Genomic DNA, 17,516 nt, shown 5'->3' on the forward strand with positions numbered 1-17,516 from the left:
TCTTTCTGTTCTTGGCCAGGTATCCTATGACATGGATGGCTTTTGTGAAAGGAACCGTGACGTGCTGTTTATGGATCTGATCGAGCTCATGCAAAGCAGTGAGCTGTAAGTGTGTTTTACCTTACCTGACATGAGATGTAGGTTTGATAAAATTTTCAATATTTAAGAAAAAGCTTGTGGCAGTTAGTGGTCAGCACTTTGTTCCTTTCAGCTCTTGGGTCTGAGTAATCATTGGACAATTTGGTTTTTCAAAATAACTTTTCCTCTCCAATCCCATGTACCCCTAACACTTTCTGCCTCCCAATTCCATGTGCTGTGTGCATGCCTTCAGGGCCCCTAGCTTCGTCATTTTCAGTAGTATTATCAGGGAGAGGTGGCTATCCTGGGGTTGGGTTGGGATGGCCATTTCTGACTGTCTAAGGAGGGAACATTCTGGTTCTCTGATACTATGCCCTTAGAATATCATCCCAAGAATTTTCCATGGTCACTCAATTTTTTTAATGGCTAATGGCTTTGCAGGATGTGAGATAACGTGTCCCTGAAGCACTTGGGAAATGGTTCAAGAAACTAGGGACGGGCAGCTCAAAAGGGATTGCCTCAGAGATTTAACTCCAGAGACCCTGTCTAAGCTATAGGGGTAGGAGCAGTAGGGGCCTCCATTTCCCTTACAACCTTCAGGAGCTCCCAGGACCAGCCCTGCTATGTCCTTCCCTCCCCTCTTCCCTGCAAAGTTTCCCAAGACCTTAGTAATTGATATAAAGAATAATTTACATGGTCAGGCCCATATAAGCCAGGCAAGCACAATATTGCGCAGTCTTCCAGCTTTTACAATTTTTAGAGTGACCTCCAAATAATAGCTGCCCTTTTAGTTCTGTTACTTGAACTGTTGTAATATCAAGGTTAACTTCCTTAGTTAAGCCCCAAGTCTGCTCATTTTCTAAGAAAACCAAGCATGCTTTTCACGCTTTGGCCAGAAGTTGTTCTGGCCAGTTAGAAGTTGTTCTCTAGTTAGTTCTCTTCCCCCCACGCCCATACCCTGGCCCTCATCTCCCCATGATCTCTCCATGCTGAAGTTCCCTGAAGCCCCCAACTTTGGAGATTCTGAATTTGTTTTCATTTGAAAACACATAAAATCGATTTGCTCCTGTTAAAAAGTCAGGTAAACCACAAGTTCTGCCTTGTGGGTTTTATGACAGTCAGGTGCAGACATGCTTTCAGATTTTTTTTTTTAATTATTAAAATTTATGACAACTTTGAGAGCTATTGACGCTTCCATGTAAAACTCCTGTCCTATAGACACAGTCTATTGTTATTAAACACACTAGCTTCAAAAATCTATAATATGTCTGGTCAAGTTAAAAGTAGATTGTTGGGAGACTTCCTAGAAAATTCGAGACAGCCCAAAAGCCATTTTGGAGGAATTGAACTTGGTGTCAGATTGCTGGTTTACATGGATGACTTTATTCGGTCCTTCAGCACATACTGATTGAGCACCTGCTGTGTACCAGGCTGTGTTCTAGACACCAGGGGCAATGAGGTGACATTGTTCCTGCCCTGTGTCCTGGTGAGGCAGGTATTTGAACAAAGGCAGCTCGATTAGACAGACTAATGAAAATATATTCAACTGGCAAAGAATTCGTGAGTTCCTATCACTCCACATAAAATTACTCCTACTTAAAATAAGTTTTTCAAGGTTTTTTGCAGGGGCAGGGGGTAGGTGCATTGTACTAATGGCATTGAGTAGGCAAAGGTCACTGATGCTGCAAAACGTCCTACGGTGTGTAGGGCAGCCTAACCCTCCCCGCCCTAACAAAGAATTATCCAGCCCTGAATCCTGGTATCAATAACGCTGAGATGGAGAAACCCTTCTTTCAATCAAAGCAGAATCTGTGGGGCACCTGGGTGGCTCAGTTAGTTAAGCGTCTGACTTCAGCTCAGGTCATGATCTTGTGGTGCATGAGTTCAAGGCCCGTGTCGGGCTCTGTGTTGACAGCTCAGAGCCTGGAGCCTGCTTCGGATTCTGTCTCTCTCTCTCTCTCTCTCTCTCTCTCTCTGCCCCTGCCCTGCTCATGCTCTGTCGCTCTCGCTTGCAAAAATAAATAAAAATTAAAAAAAAAAAAAAAAGCAGAATCTGCACTGGACCCCAACAATTCGTACACTTTCCTGAGCTCTGGTCTATCTCACTTAACTCAGTAAACCGGTACCAGTCCTCTCTGTGTGTCCTCTTGCCAAGGTGTACCTCTGTTCTAGTGAGCAGGCAAACTCAAAATGCAGAGTTTTTAATTTAATTTTTCAGGCTTAGACACTAAGATGCTTCTATCTTAGAATTCTTTCTCCGTTTCTTCTGTTCACTGCTTATTTCCCAGGTCACACCTTGATGGCTAGTGCTTTGAGTCAGATGGTCTTTCTGGATCCAAGGTTATGTGCTTCCGGACAGCCCTCTTTCCCATCCTCTACAGAAGCAGGCTTTTGTCCCCCCAAGGTACCCACTGATTGCTAACCCCTTCTCTTTTTCCTTTTTCAGACCTTTTATAAAGTCTTTATTTCCGGAAAATCTGCAAGCTGACAAGAAAGGGCGCCCAACTACTGCCGGAAGCAAAATAAAGGTTTGTTCTATTTGGGGAAGTTTATAGATTCCTATAAGAGGCAGGGATTTCTAGGAGTCAGAAACTGCACCCTTGGGCCAGGATGAGGTCAGTGAGATATAACAGAATGGTTACAGAAGATGCGCAGAAGTAATGTTGCTGCTTGAAAAAAAGTGATGGATATTAAGTACCCCATAGCTTCATAGTCAGCAGATGCTAATCAGCTACTTTCTAAGAGGAAGTGGCTTTAAACAGAATCTGGAAGAATACACATTAAACTATCAGAGAAGATTTTATGATTGAGAGCCACATTCTGGATTTTTTTTAATGTTTATTTATTCTTGAGAGAGAGACAGAGCCTGAGCAGGGGAGAGGCAGAGAGACAGGAAGCACAGAATCCGAATCAGGTTCCAGGTTCTGAGCTTTCAGCACAGAGCCCAGAGTAGGGCTCGAACTCACGGGCCGGGCTGCAAGGTCATGACCTGAGCAAAGTCGGACACTTAACTGACTGAGCCACCCAGGCGCCCCCCAAATTCTGTATTTTGATGACCGTTTTCCAGACTGGACCCCAATACTTGCCAATTATGGAACTTCACGTACCTGAAATTCTGCTGGCTATTATGGGGGCAACTTATGCCCTCAATGGATCTTGCAGGCCCCTCCTTCTGCAAATTACAGGCACATCTGACCCCGTGGTGTCTTAACATCAGGAGTTCTTAAGGTGTTTTGGGGGATCCCCTGTGGAGAATGCACTGTATCATCTGAGCCTTTGTATGATGAAATTCATTGTCCCTAATTACACTCTGAATTTAAAGGTTGTGTCAAACACACTTAATCATGTCATTCTTTGAGAAAGTCACTAAACTATTTTTTTAAATATCGGTTAGCAGCGCCCGGGTGGCTCAGTCGGTTAAGTGTCCGACTTCAGCTCAGGTCATGATCTCGCGGTTTGTGGGTTCGAGCCCCATATCGGGCTCTGTGCTGACAGCTCAAAGCCTGGAGCCTGCTTCAGATTCTGTGTCTCCTCCTCTCTCTGCCCCTCCCATGCTCATGCTCTGTCTCTCCCTGTCTGTCAATAATAAATAAACATTAAAAAAAAAATTTTTTTAAGTATCAGTTAAATACCACCGCAGTTTTATAATCAATAGGATCATCAAATGATGAACAGCAGGGCTCTGGGGGGGTCCATTGCCTGTGTTGAAATCCCAGCTCTGGCTTTTACTAGCTTGTGTTTGCCAGCAAATTACCTAAACTCTCAGTGCATCATTTGCTTTATCTGTAAGATGGGGATCTTTGTACCTATGTCAAGGTGGGGTTGTGATATTAAATTCAGTAATCTATCTAAGGCATTTAGTACACTACCTGAAACATCATAAGCACAAAATGTATCTGATCGGCTACGCTGCTCCTTCAGTGCCCTCCTTATGCCCCGTGCTTATTCATCTCTGCTTCATTCTTAGTGAACTCCTAGATGTGCCTTTTTATGCCTCCTCCCTGGCTCTGTGTATCCAAATCCTGCTCATCCTTCTCACAGTGCCCTCAACAACCCCAGCCTGATGGAAACGATGGTTGTTGTCTGTTCTGGTCGTTGGCTTTCTTCCCTGAGTGTTTCTTGTATGGAAGCCTGCCTCCCCAGCCCCTGAGGGCAAGAACACTGCCTGGAATAAAGGAAATGATTTTTAAAACCTCACAGCATAATGAGAAGATTCTAGTCAAGAGAAGACTTCCGGTTTAGAGAAGGATGTCAGGTGCAAGCTGGGTTTTGAACTAAAGGATAGAGTCCTCTCAGACTAGGGACAGTCATGTTCAAAGTACCAGAGACATTTAGTAGCCCTGGACGATCTCTGCATTGAGTTCACTGGAGCAGAGAATGGAAGGCAGAGAGCAGATGCCATTCTTATGAGGCCCCAGCTAGCAATGTCTGTGTGAAGCTTCTGACTCATGCCTTCACTTTAAGGTCCTGGATAAGGATTAGCTCTGGGCTGGAAAATCTAGTCACAAGACTGTCACATTCAGATCCAAGGGGCCCAGATCATCAAGGTTACAATGACTCACTTCCAAGTGGTCTGGATTCTCAGTTGAGCTTATTCCCTAAAAAACAGAGGGTGGAGGTAGGGGCATTTTTCTCCTCCTTGGAGGACTTGGCTTCATATTCTGGTCTCGTTGAATGCTCAAAATTGCCACCTTCTGGGTATACTCAAAGTATTCAGGATTGCAAGGACTGCAAAGATTGCTATTGTCTGGGGAGGTCCATCAAGTCAGCCAGCTTAAGTAAGATGATAACACTGTCCATGTTCTCACCCCAAGTGGTACTCTGCTTTGTGGATTATGTTGTCCATGTCTCTGTCTGATGTTCCTGTCCTACCTCCACGTAGGAGTAAAATTCTCCCTGCTTTGTAATCCCCTCTAAAACACCTCTTAGAACTGCATAGCCATGGCCAATGTCTTACACCTTCCATATCCACAGCATTTTGTAGACATTCAGTATCATCTTCATGATATCTCTAAAGTGCACACATTTAAAGAGATCTATGGGTGCCTGGGTGGCTCAGTCGGTTAAGCGGCCACCTTCAGCTCAGGTCATGATCTCTCAGTCTGTGAGTTCAAGCCCCGTGTTGGGCTCTGTGCTGACAGCTCAGAGCCTGGAGCCTGCTTCGGGTTCTGTGTGTGTGTCTCTCTCTCTCGCTCCTCCCCTGCTTGCTCTCTGTCTCTCGCTCTCTCTCAAAAATAATAAACGTTAAAAAAAAGAGATCTAAAATTCCTTGGAAGCAAAATTAAGTTTATGTTCAAGGTAGTTTTTGTGTTGGGTATTTTATTATTTTCTAATACTTTAAAATTTCAAACCAATCTGTAGGATCTAACTAATGAATATTCATTTGGTGAGAACTCCTGTTCTCTTGTTTATAAGTAATAGTATTCTATATTTAATAGTGCTTTTTGATTTTGAGGCTTCACTAAATTCTGCATTGTTGTGGCTGGAAGGGACCAGTTTTGAAATTAGAGCCAAAGATCAGTGCTGTTGGCAAATGGCACCGAGCTCAGCGCTGGCAAAGTGGACGGGATTGTGGCTTCATCCAAGTGAAAGCGGAGACTCTGAGGAGCGGATACGGCAGGAGATGAAAGCACCGTGCAGGGACTGGACTGCTTGACTTTTAACATTTTCTCCAACCTTTAGGTTAAGATGTTAGAGGTCTTCTAGTTCAGTCCTCTTCGTTGACAGGTGGAGAAACTGAGGCCCAGAGAAACATAGTGATTTGTCATAAAGCTTGCAAATAGTAGAGGCAAGACCCCACCTCGAGCTTGCTAGTAATCTGTGTTGAGGATAAAAGGAGGAGCCTCACCCTGAGCCTTTTCTCACTGCCCCGTCTGCGTGTTTTGATTTATGCTTCTGTTGGGCAAGTAAGTGCCTTTGGTCGCCTTCTGTCCTAACTCATGGACTGTTCTTGTCCAGAGTCAGGATAAATCTGGTTGCTGCTTCCCAACCAGCTCAGGAGACATATAAAGTTGACTCCATAACTAAATTCAGGATAATTTTGATGGGTAAGGTGTAGTCCTATTTGCCGAAATGAATTATCCCACAACCTAAAGACTTTATCTACTCTCAGCTCATTCTGTTCATTCCTTCTACATCACACCAAAAGATCTCCTATCTTGCTTAGGAAGGCAGGAGAGCATTGTGGTTAAGGAACAGACTTGGTGGTATGCACATTTGGGTTCAAGCCTCAACTCTGTTATAATTTGTGCCATCTTGAGCAATACTTTCTTTATGGTCTGGTTTTCTTGTCTTAAAAATGGGAAGAATAATAATAATAGTAGCTATCTCTTAGAATCCTGAGGCAGAAATGAGAGGATCCATATGTCTAGCCCCTGGTGCATATTCAGTAAATGTTAACCCCACTACTACTTTGAGCTAGAGAGAACTAAGGCAAGGGGCAGGTAACATAAATCGCACTTGCCCCCATATGTTCTCACGCTAAGGTGAAAAGAAGGTATGTTGTGAAATGCTTAGGACGAAAGGTCTGCCAAGTTATTCTTGGAAATTAAAAAGTTTTAATAAAGTTAAAAAATTAAAATAGAAAAAATAAAAATTACAAGTTTGGAGACTTAAAAGAAAGCTTTGTTAGAAGCAGGCCCTGCCCAGCTGCACCTCATGTGTTGCAAAGATCATCAGGTTTGTTCTGAAATAGAATCTCCATCGAAAAGGGAGATACGAGTCAATTTACTTTTTCATTGTAGGGCTTTGCTTTGGTCATACAACCTCTGCAGCTTTGTTCTTCTAAGCATTGCAAAAAAATGCTATATTCGGCACGTCTAAACAGAGCACATAATTCACCAGTGCACATCTTGCTTTGAATATACTCAAGCGTCTTTCTCAAGGGTTTCAGATTTCCCAAACCCATGAAAACAGAAAAGCCCTAATTGAGAGAGAGTTGCCTACTGGAGGCAGATCTCTTCTGCTGACTTTGTAATGGTTTTCTGGCTTTAGAGATCCCTTCTCTCTATTTTCCTTTAGAGGTTTTCTCTCTTCACACTGATTTGCTTAGAAGGAGGGTTTGCGTGGACCCCATCCTGGGCCCCACGAGTGCACAGCTGTGTGGTGTTGGGAATGCTGATGTGGGCCCTGCTCCTGTTTCCTCCAAGTTTGAGATACTCATAATTTTAAACACATCATAAGCAATTCCAGCTTTATTTATGTGACTTTCTCTGCTTGAGCCCAGTTTCCTTTTGGGTACCCAGTGCGCAGGTAGTGAGAGAAGATTTCATATTGGATATTTTGTGAAGGAGTAGGTTATATGGCACACCAATATGGCTCAGATGCTGCAGGTTTATAAAAGGACATGCTGAGGAAGCAGGTGAGCGAAGTGGCATATGGAAAGATGTATAAGGGACACCTGGGTGGCTCAGCCGGTTAAGCGACTGACTCTTGGTTTCTGCTCAGGTCATGATCTCACTGTTCGTGGCTTCAAGCCCCGCGTCAGGCTCCATGGTCACAGCATAGAGCCTGCTTGGGACTCTCTCTCTCCCTATCTCTCTGTCTCTTCCCCGCTCATGCTGTCTCTCTCTCAAAATAAATAAATAAATTTTTTAAAAAAAGAAACAATTTATAAATTCTGAGCTTATCTATCTCTCACTCTTTATTCATTTCCATCATTTTAATAAGATGACTTCACATTGGTTGAATTGCCTGGAAAGAGAGTACAGGGGCCTCTAATGCTTTAATCTTGCAAATAATTTCTCCTCCCCGCCCCACTCGAGCACCAAAAAAGGCTAGGAGAACAATGTGTTTGCAAAGGCCCTCTATCAGCTTAATTTGTTAATAACTGGCATGCTACCTTGTTCCTCATGAAAAGAATTGCATGCGAAGATGTATTGGTTTTGGTTTTTTTGTTTTATTTTATTAACTGTACTGAGAAGACCTGATTGTTTTCAAAAATCTAACTTCAAACCCATTTGCGGATGTTAGAATCATCATAAAAGTCAGTAGAGCCTTAAGAGAGTATAGTCGAGCAGAGGGAAGCCTAACGAGCAAGTCCTGAAGATTAATTTCTAGCTATAAATGTCTGCGCTAGAGTTTCACAGATCTCTTTGGAAAGTTGGTCTGCTTGAGAAAAAGTTCTGTGTTTCCACCTGATGTGATTCTTCCTTTCTAGAAACAAGCCAATGACCTCGTGAGCACCCTGATGAAGTGCACACCTCACTACATCCGCTGCATAAAACCGAACGAAACCAAGAAGCCCAGAGACTGGGAGGAAAGCAGGTATGTCAAGATGGCAGACGGGGAAGCTGAGGCCGGCGGGGGTGGGCCCTGGTACATGTTCCCGCTGCTCAAAAGGGCCACCCTACGCCAAGGGCAGAAGCAGTTTAAATTGTTCTCGGGTGTGTTTCATGTCTTTGTGCCTTAACTTTTTCATGAGGAATGAAGCTTCCCTCCCCCCTCCCCTCTTCTCCTAAAATGTTAGCTGTGCCATTCAGTCCAGAGTTAGCATTTTACAATGTTGAACTTGGCTAGTCTGGAGACAGATGGAAAGAAAACAAAAAAACCTTAAGACCGCAGAGTCAGGATGGTTTTAAAATTAGTGTGAGGCCCCGTGTAGACATTCTTAGTGCACTCAGCTCCTCATCAGTACCCACAGGATGTGGCCTGGAATGCTCACTCAGGGTTACGAGTGAAGGTCTGAAGAGCTGGTGGAAAGCAATCTGTCATTTTCAGGGGTCTTGGGGGGCATGCTCTAGGTTCAGTACCTGCCTCTGAGGACTGTGTTCGTGAGCAGAGTGACTGCGTCTGGGAGGGAACAAGCCACAGGGAGACACGTGGCGTGTAGCAGGCAGTGAGCCCTCCCCTCTCTGACTCCTGAGGAATCCTGGGTCACCGTTCCTCCCGCAGCTGGAATTTAGGGATGTGGCCTGTGCAGGATGAAATGGGGGTGTTGAGTAGGCAAATGTTAAGGATGACTAGATAATACAATTTTATCCAGCTGGAGGATCCAGATGCATGTTCCTAAGAGGCACCGTCCATGGGCACATGGGGATCAGGGCCCCAGGCAAGGCGTTATGATGACTGGACCGGAGGGAGGAGCCCACAATTGTCACCAGTCTGGTCCCTAGACAGGGGCATACAGAATTACTATCTTTTGTCTTTTCTCTCTTGGCGAAAACTAGATAAACTTAGGTATCAAGTGACTTATCGAGGTTAAACTCCACAATGGCAAGACCAGGAGGGAAAGTTATGGCCGCCAGCCACCTCCCCTGAGAGATATGTGTAGGTCCATTGCTGTCCTGCCAGCAGGATCCTTTCTGAGCATTCAGGCAGCTGAGACTTGATCCATTACAAGAGGGGAAAAAAATGAGTTATGAGGAAAATGCCCAGGCTCCAACAATCAGTGTCTTCTGGTCCTTATTTGTATTTTCCCACTGCATGTGCAGCTTGAGTCTGTTTTCTCACCTTTTGATGCTGCGGGACATAGCAGCCTATCATCTTGTCAGTCTACAATATTCTGAGTCCTCTCGTCAATAGATGCATGTTCCTGGGCACCTGGGTGGCTCAGTCGGTTGAGTGACCGACTCTTGATTTCGGCTCAGGTCACGATCTCACGGTCATGGGATTGAGCCCCACACTGAGCTTCGTGCTGAGCATGGAGCCTGCTTAAGACTCTGTCTCTCAGGGTGCCTTGGTGGCTCAGTAGGTTAAGGGTCCAGCTCTTGATTTCAGCTCAGGTCATGATCTCATGGTTCATGGGTTCAAGCCCCACATTGGGCTCTGTGCTGACAGCGTGGAGCCTGCTTGGAATTCACTCTCCCTCTCTCTCTGCCCCTACCCTGCTCATAGTCTCTCTCTCTCTCTCTCTCTCTCTCTCTCTCAGAATAAATAAATAAGCTTTAAAAAAATTTAAAAAAAAAAGATTCTCTTTGCTCCTCTCCTCTGCTCACACATACTCTCTCTCTCTCTCTCTCTCTCTCTCTCTCTCTCTCTCAAAATAAAATAAAATTGAAAAAAATAGGTGAAACAGGTGCACATTCCTAAAGTGTCAATTCTGTTGAATTGCCAGCAGAGATTCCTCTTAAACACTATCAGGTAGCTATTCCAAGGCTCCAATGAGGGCTCACTCCCCCTAGGTGATGAGTCTGGCCTCGGGTGACTCTTGTATTAGCAAGTCCTACAGTCTTTCTCTACATCAGTTTGACCCTGATCCAGCGTCTCTAATCTGCCCTGGGAATTATTCTCGTGACTTACCCATTTGATGGCTGTGTGGTCGTTCCTGGCAGTTACCAGGTTTCCCTGGGATCTTCTCTTCCACTGCAGTGAGCTCCTCTGAAAGGGTGGACCTGACCATCCCCTTCCCCTTGAAGTACTTAATTTGCCTTCTGCTTTTCTGAAACACATCACTCAGTTTCTCCGTTGAGGCTAAGAGAGCAGCAGCAGCATCACCCCTTCCCCCCTGATGATAGAAAATGTCTTTTCTTGGTTTTTTTTTGTTGTTTTGTTTTGGGTTGTTTTTTTTTTTGTTTTTTTTTGTTTGTTTGTTTGTTTGTTTTTTTGCCTTCCTAGGCTAGTTCTCAAGCTTATGGATGCACCAAAGTATCCCTTAGGGGGCTTGTTAAAACTCAGATAGCTGGGCCCTGCTTCCAGAGATTCACTGGGTCTGGGTGGGGTCCAAGAATGTGCATTTTTAAGAAGCTCCCAGGTGATGCCAGTGCTGATGGTCTGGACCTCATACTTTGAGAACAGCTGATCTAGGGCAACGGGCTGGACTGGATCTGGAAGAACTGTCTTGTGGTGCTGGCCTGCCACTAAGTAGTTTCAGTAAGACATTTCATCTCCTCAGTCCTCCATTTCTTCCTCATTAAACTAAGAGGGTCCCAGCAGTAACACTGCTAGGAATTTACCCAAGGGATACAGGAGTACTGATGCATAGGGGCACTTGTACCCCAATGTTTATAGCAGCACTTTCAACAACAGCCAAATTATGGAAAGAGCTAAATGTCCATCAACTGATGAATGGATAAAGAAGTTGTGGTTTATATACACAATGGAGTACTACGTGGCAATGAGAAAGACTGAAATATGGCCCTTTGTAGCAACGTGGATGGAACTGGAGAGTGTGATGCTAAGTGAAATAAGCCATACAGAGAAAAACAGAAACCATATGTTTTCACTCTTATGTGGTTCCTGAGAAACTTAACAGAAACCCATGGGGGAGGGGAAGGAGAAAAAAAAAAAAAAAAGGTTAGAGTGGGAGAGAGCCAAAGCGTAAGAGACTCTTAAAAGCTGAGAACAAACTGAGGGTTGATTGGGGGTGGGAAGGAGGGGAGGGGGGGTGACAGGCATTGAGGAGGGCACCTTTTGGGATGAGCACTGGGTGTTATATGGAAACCAATTTGACAATAAATTTCATATACTGAATAAATAAATAAATAAATAAATAAAAATAATAAATAAATAAACTAAGAGGGTCCATTCGGAACGGGATCTCCTTCAGTCCCACCGAATGAACTCTCCCAGACCTGGCCCCACTTCTGTCAGCCTGCCTCTGCCTGTCTCCACATCACTCCCACACTCCCCCCTCATGCGTTCACACAAGTACACACTGCATCACATCTTGCACGTGTATGCACACACACTAGAAGGGTGATGACATAGGCTACCTCAGAAATAGATTACAGGAGTCTTGGAAGCAGAGGTGAGGCTGAGGGGAGCTTTAGCCCACCCTTCCCCCTACTCCGTATCCCATCCAGCTTCCCTTCCCCAGCCCTTTCCAATAAACATTATCTTAAATGAAAACATCTTGCTCCCCTACAAATACAGCCCCTCCCAGCCCACTCTCCCTTACCCCGTGGAGATCTCTCTGCTCAAAGTCCCTCTAACGTAGAAATTTTGCTGTAGCTATTGGTTGAAAGTTCACGTCCCTGAAGCTTCTTTCTCATAAAATCCAAACTGAGTCATAGAAATATCAGAAAATGGAGAAGTTGAGACTAGCAATACATTTATTCAGTAAATCCTCGTAGAATCCCCCACAGTGATGTTTTCGTTTTTTTTTTTTTAATTTTTCTTAATCCCGTCATTTATTTTTATTGAAGTAAGGAACTTCAGAACATACATCCGTGTAAACAGGTGTCAAGAAGCCTAAGGTATGTGTTGGTCCGGTGTTGATTCGTATTTCCAGTAGGATTGCTTCCTGAGCTGCGTCCCCGTGCCCCCGATCCTGTTTCAGGTTTATTGTGTGACAGATGGTTTCGCTTCTGAGTGTGGAGAGTCAAGGGCCAGGAAAGGCAGTGTGCTTCGTTGGCAGGATTACACGGTCAATTGAAGTTCTCGGTGGACAGGGTTACTCATTCCACAAGTTTATGGGGTGTGGTTTATTTTTCTTTTCCTGTTGAAAATGTGTTTTTGTTTGGCTCCAGCAAAGTTGCCTGCCCTGGGTTCGGAATGGCTGCTCCAGCAGGGCTCTCAGGCCTTGACCTACTTGCGTTAATGGCCAAGGAAAGTTGTGAAGAACTTACCCCAAGGGGCGGAATGGCATGACCCAGGGAAATGGCACGACTGGGCATTGGCAGCCTGGCTGGTGTTCACTGAGGAGGTCACAGCGCTTCAGGGACACGAAAAAAATCACCTTGGGTCCTTTGATTACAGAAATCAGTACAGAATTTGCTAACCAGATTGTCCTGTTGGAGAAAATTCCCATAAGGAAATTTCCTGGTGATGGAAGTTACAGTGAATGAAACCAGTTTTTTAACGTGAGGCATATTTTTTCAGTTGTGGAAACTGAACATTTCTACTTGAATCAATGGGTGATACATTCCCTTGCCCCAAAAGCTTGGGAGGAAGCCAACATCTATGAAAAACACTTAAAATGAGCACGTACCTCTAACTGACACCCTCATGTGTATTGTTCTTAATAGAGAAAAGGCTGGGTCGCCTGGGTGGCGCAGTCGGTTAAGCGTCCGACTTCAGCCAGGTCACGATCCCGCGGTCCGTGAGTTCGAGCCCCGCGTCAGGCTCTGGGCTGATGGCTCGGAGCCTGGAGCCTGTTTCCGATTCTGTGTCTCCCTCTCTCTCTGCCCCTCCCCCGTTCATGCTCTGTCTCTCTCTGTCCCAAAAATAAATAAAAAACGTTGAAAAAAAAAATTAAAAAAAAAAAATAGAGAAAAGGCTAATGGTGAGTTTTGGATTCGGAGGATATGGGAAAAGAACATTCATTATTTCTACTCCCTTAGTTAACCAGATATGTGTCACAAATCAAATGTGGGTATTGAATATTACTTCTTTCTATAAAGGTTGTTTAATTTTTTTTTAACTTTATTTATTTGGGGGCAGGAGGGGCACAGAGAGAGAGAGAGGGAGGGAGAGAGAGAGAGAGAGAGAGAGAGAGAGAGAGAGAGAGAGAGAATCCCAAGCAGGCTCCACGCTGGCAGCATAGAGCTGACATGAGGCTCGAACCCACGATCTGTGAGATGATGACCTGCTCTGAAACCAAGAGTTGGACTCTTAACCCACTGAGCCACCCAGGTGCCCCTATAAAGGTTGTTTTAAAAAGTATTAATCTTGGGGTGCCAGCGTGGGTCATTTGGTTAAGCGTTTGACTTTGGCTCAGGTCATGATCTCATGGTTGGTGGGTTTGAGCCTCTGCATCGGGCTCTGTGCTGACAGCTCAGAGCCTGGAGTCTGCTTCAGATTCTGTGTCTCCCTCTCTTTCTGCCCCTCCACCGCTTGGGCTCTGTCTCTTTGTGTCTCTCAAAAATAAACATTAAAAAAAAATTTTTTTTAAAAGTAATTATCTTGAAGGAGTTGACATTTCTGGATTCTGGTTCAAGTAGGAACACTGGGACTTGAGGCTTTTCTCATACATCTCTCGCAGGGCAGTCAAGACTATCCCCACCTCCAGCTTAGTTTTCCACCTGCTCCTCACCCACCCATGCCACAGACTTTCCCATCATTGTGCCTTCGCTTCCACTGTGCCCCCTGCCTTTCCCTCCTCTGCACCTGGTGAGTTCAACTCATCCTTCCAGACCCAGGGACACGTCACCTTCTGAGACTCTCCTCACTATGAAAAATCCACCTCTTTGTCTAGTCTGCTGTCCTGGTTTACTTATTTCACCTGTGTGTATATTAGAATAATAGCAGCTTTATGTCACACATGCCAGGAGCCAGCTAGTGCTGTACGTGGGATATACCCAACTAGGAAGAAAGAACTCACATCAGCATCCTCACTTAATAGGAGTGGAGAGTGAGGCATAGAGAGGTGAGGTAGTGGCAGAGCCAGGGGCATACCAGGAACCCAGCTCCGGAAGCCGGCTGTGAACCACTGTGCTGCCTGCAAGGTCTTCTGCAGGAACCATGGCAATGGCCTTTTCCTGTTCGCTAGCACCTTGCAGTGTACCGTGCAGACTGACACATGACCGTATCCGCAAGCATGCATCCTGGTTGGAAATGTGGCTTTCGTGAGAGCCCTGCTGGAGAGACAGCTGTCGGGCACCTACATGAAGTGGTAGAAAGGCTGCTGCTAATTGTCTTCCCAGGGCAGCAGTTCACCAGGGGCTGTTCTCCGGGAGCAGGAGCCATCATTAGTGCAGATGACCCCAAATGTGCTCAGTGGGGAGAACGGGAGCTGCCTCCCTGCCACACCACAATGCTGACACCGTGTCCTCAACAGAGAGAGGACGCGTCCTTTTTATTCCTTGTTTCCCTCAAATATCATGTTTCCGAGTGTCTGTATTCAACCAGCCCACATAACATCTGCATCGAAGGCCCCGTTTACCTCCGCGAGGGGCGATCAGAAGCTAGTGTCCAGGATCTGCCACTCGGCTTCCGGGACACCGTGCTTCTCAGGAACGGGCGAGTTTTCACAGTTGACAGGTCTGTGTACCACCCCAGACCTCCCAGGCTACTAAATTAGAATCCCCAAGGTGTGGGGTATGGGGCGTTTTCTCTGATAAGAAAATCCCATGTGGGAACATTAATCTAGTAGTGCCTGCATCCATTGTCCAAAACATGCTGACAGTTATTTACTGTCATAAAAGCCAACTAAAACTGTAATTTCAATTGTTATTATTAGAACGTTTTTAATTTGGGCATTTCAAATTCATCATTTTGCATACCCTTTCTTGCACTGTATCTGAAAAGCTTTAGAAGTATAATCTCACTAGGTGTAGAGTTACTATTAAATTAAGGTTGAAAACAAAAATAGCTCTACCGTCATTTAATTACAAAGTTAAAAGTTGTATCCTTGAGAGGCACCTGGGTGGCTCAGGTGGTTGAGTGTCCGACTCTTGATTGTGGCTGAGGTCATGATCCTGTGGTTGTGAGATGAAACCCCGTGTTGGGCTCTATGCTGAGTATGGAGCCTGCTTGACTTTTTCCTCTCTCCCTCTCCGACCCTCCCTCCCCCTCAAAAAAAGGGGAGAAACAAACAAATAAATAAATAAATAAGAACCTCACCTTTAAAAAAAAAAAAGTTCTTTCCTTTAGTCTTTTGAAAAACTGCTACTTTTGTGTATAATTTCAATGATAGGCATCGGCTTTTTGTTATACTATTTTTTTTTGAAATAGATTCATAAAATCTTCTGTAATTGCTGTATTTGACAATAAAATATTTTTTTAAGTTTATTTTGAGAGAGAGAGAGAGAGAGACCACACATATGTGGGAGAGGGGCAGAGAGAGAGAGGGAACGAGAGAATCCCAAGCTGGCTCCAAGCAGCACAGAGCCTGACGTGGAGCTTGATCTCACCACTGCGAGCTCATGACCTGAGCTGAAATGGTGAGTCAGGGGCTGAACCAATTGAGCCAATCAGGTGCCCCTAAAATATTTTTTAAGTTAATATTACATAACCTGATGATCAGCTCAGACTCTGAACCCTATAAATTAGTCTTTTTTTTTTTTTTTTGTAACAAAATTCAACTGAGTAAATGTGAAGATCAAATTGACTTTATTCAATTATTCATGAATTGGGCAGCATCCCATCTGGTCTGTTTTCATTAAAAGCAGCTCTTAAATTCTAATCTTTCAGTGTTTCCCTATTGCTTGTGATTGGGGGTTTGAGGGGATAGTGGCTAGGAGAGTGAGGTGAAAGAATTATCCAGTAATATCTCAACTCCTTTTTCTTCTTTACAGAGTGAAGCATCAAGTAGAATACCTGGGTCTGAAAGAAAACATCCGAGTGAGAAGAGCTGGTTATGCCTATCGGCGCATCTTCCAAAAATTCCTACAGAGGTAAGAAACTGGTGACTGGAATTTTTTTTTTTTTTTTGCTTTAAACAGGTTTATTGAGATACAATTCACTTAACGTATAATTTACTCATTTAAAATATACAATTCAGTGGCTTTTAATGGTTTTCTAGACTTGTGAATCCATCACTGCAATTCATTTGAGAACACTTTCATCATCCCAAAAAGTAACCCGAGTTCCCTAGCCACCACCCCCCCAGTTCTCCCCTCACCTCCTGCCCTGGGCCCACACTTCTTTCAGATAAAAAGACTTCCAAAATATGGCCTATTCTGGGCATTGTGTAGATGTAGAATCACACAACATGTGTCCTTTATGTCTGGCTTCTTTCAGTTAGCATAACGTTTGTATGGGTCATCCATGCTGCAGTGAGGATTGGCACTTCTCTCCGACTCACCGCCCAGTAATATTCCCTTGCACCAATATCGCAGTGTATTACATTTAACCTGTTCATCCGTCGCTAATAGGCATCAGTTGTCTTCACTTTTTGGCTATTGTGAATGACAAATAATGCTACTGTTAATGTTCGTGTACACATTTTTGCATAGACGTATGGTTTTATTTCTCTTGCATGCTTACCTAAAAATAGAATTACTGGTCGGGTGTGGGGGCATGCCTGGGTGCCTCAGTTAGTTGGGCATCCGACTTAGGCTCAGGTCACGATCTTGAGGTTCGTGAGTTCAAGCCCCGTCTCAGGCTCCGTGCTGACAGCTCAGAGCCTGGAGCCTGCTTTGGATTCTGTGTCTCCCTCCCTCTCTGTCCCTCCCCCACTCACACTGTGCCTCTCTCTCTCAAAAATAAATAAACATTAAAAAAAAATGTTGAATTACTGGGTTCCATGGCAACTTTGTAACTTTTTTGATGAATTGTGAGATTGGTTTCCAAAGTGGCTGTACCATTTTACATCCCCACCAGCAGTGTTTAAGGATTCCACTCCATCTGTATCCCTGCCAGCATTTGTTAGTATCTGACTTGGATTATAGCCATCCTAGGGAGTATGAAGTGGCATCTTGTGGTTTTGATTTTCATTTCCCTAATGGGAAATGACGTTAAGCATATTTCTTGTGCTTTTTGGTCACTAGATAAATGTCTGTTGAGCTCCTTTGCCCTTTTTTAAACTAAGCTATTTGTCCTTTTTTATTAAGTTGTAACAGAATTCTTTTTACCATTGTTTATTGTAGAATAAGTCAGCAGCCACAAGTATTTGGTCT

General features: G+C 44.4%; 1 protein-coding gene across 1 annotated transcript in view; it reads left to right on the plus strand.

Annotated features, from left to right (window-relative positions):
* The window catches only part of MYO1E (myosin IE), a 211,567-nt gene that overhangs the window by 139,326 nt on the left and 54,725 nt on the right, over positions 1-17,516 (plus strand). The window contains exons 15-18 of the mRNA XM_042988744.1: positions 20-105; positions 2,525-2,606; positions 8,237-8,343; positions 16,194-16,292. Coding sequence (XP_042844678.1) covers positions 20-105; positions 2,525-2,606; positions 8,237-8,343; positions 16,194-16,292 — 374 coding nt within the window. The remainder of the gene's footprint in view (positions 1-19; positions 106-2,524; positions 2,607-8,236; positions 8,344-16,193; positions 16,293-17,516) is intronic.

Source organism: Panthera tigris, chromosome B3, assembly GCF_018350195.1.
Source record: "Panthera tigris isolate Pti1 chromosome B3, P.tigris_Pti1_mat1.1, whole genome shotgun sequence".
NCBI lineage: Eukaryota > Metazoa > Chordata > Mammalia > Carnivora > Felidae > Panthera > Panthera tigris.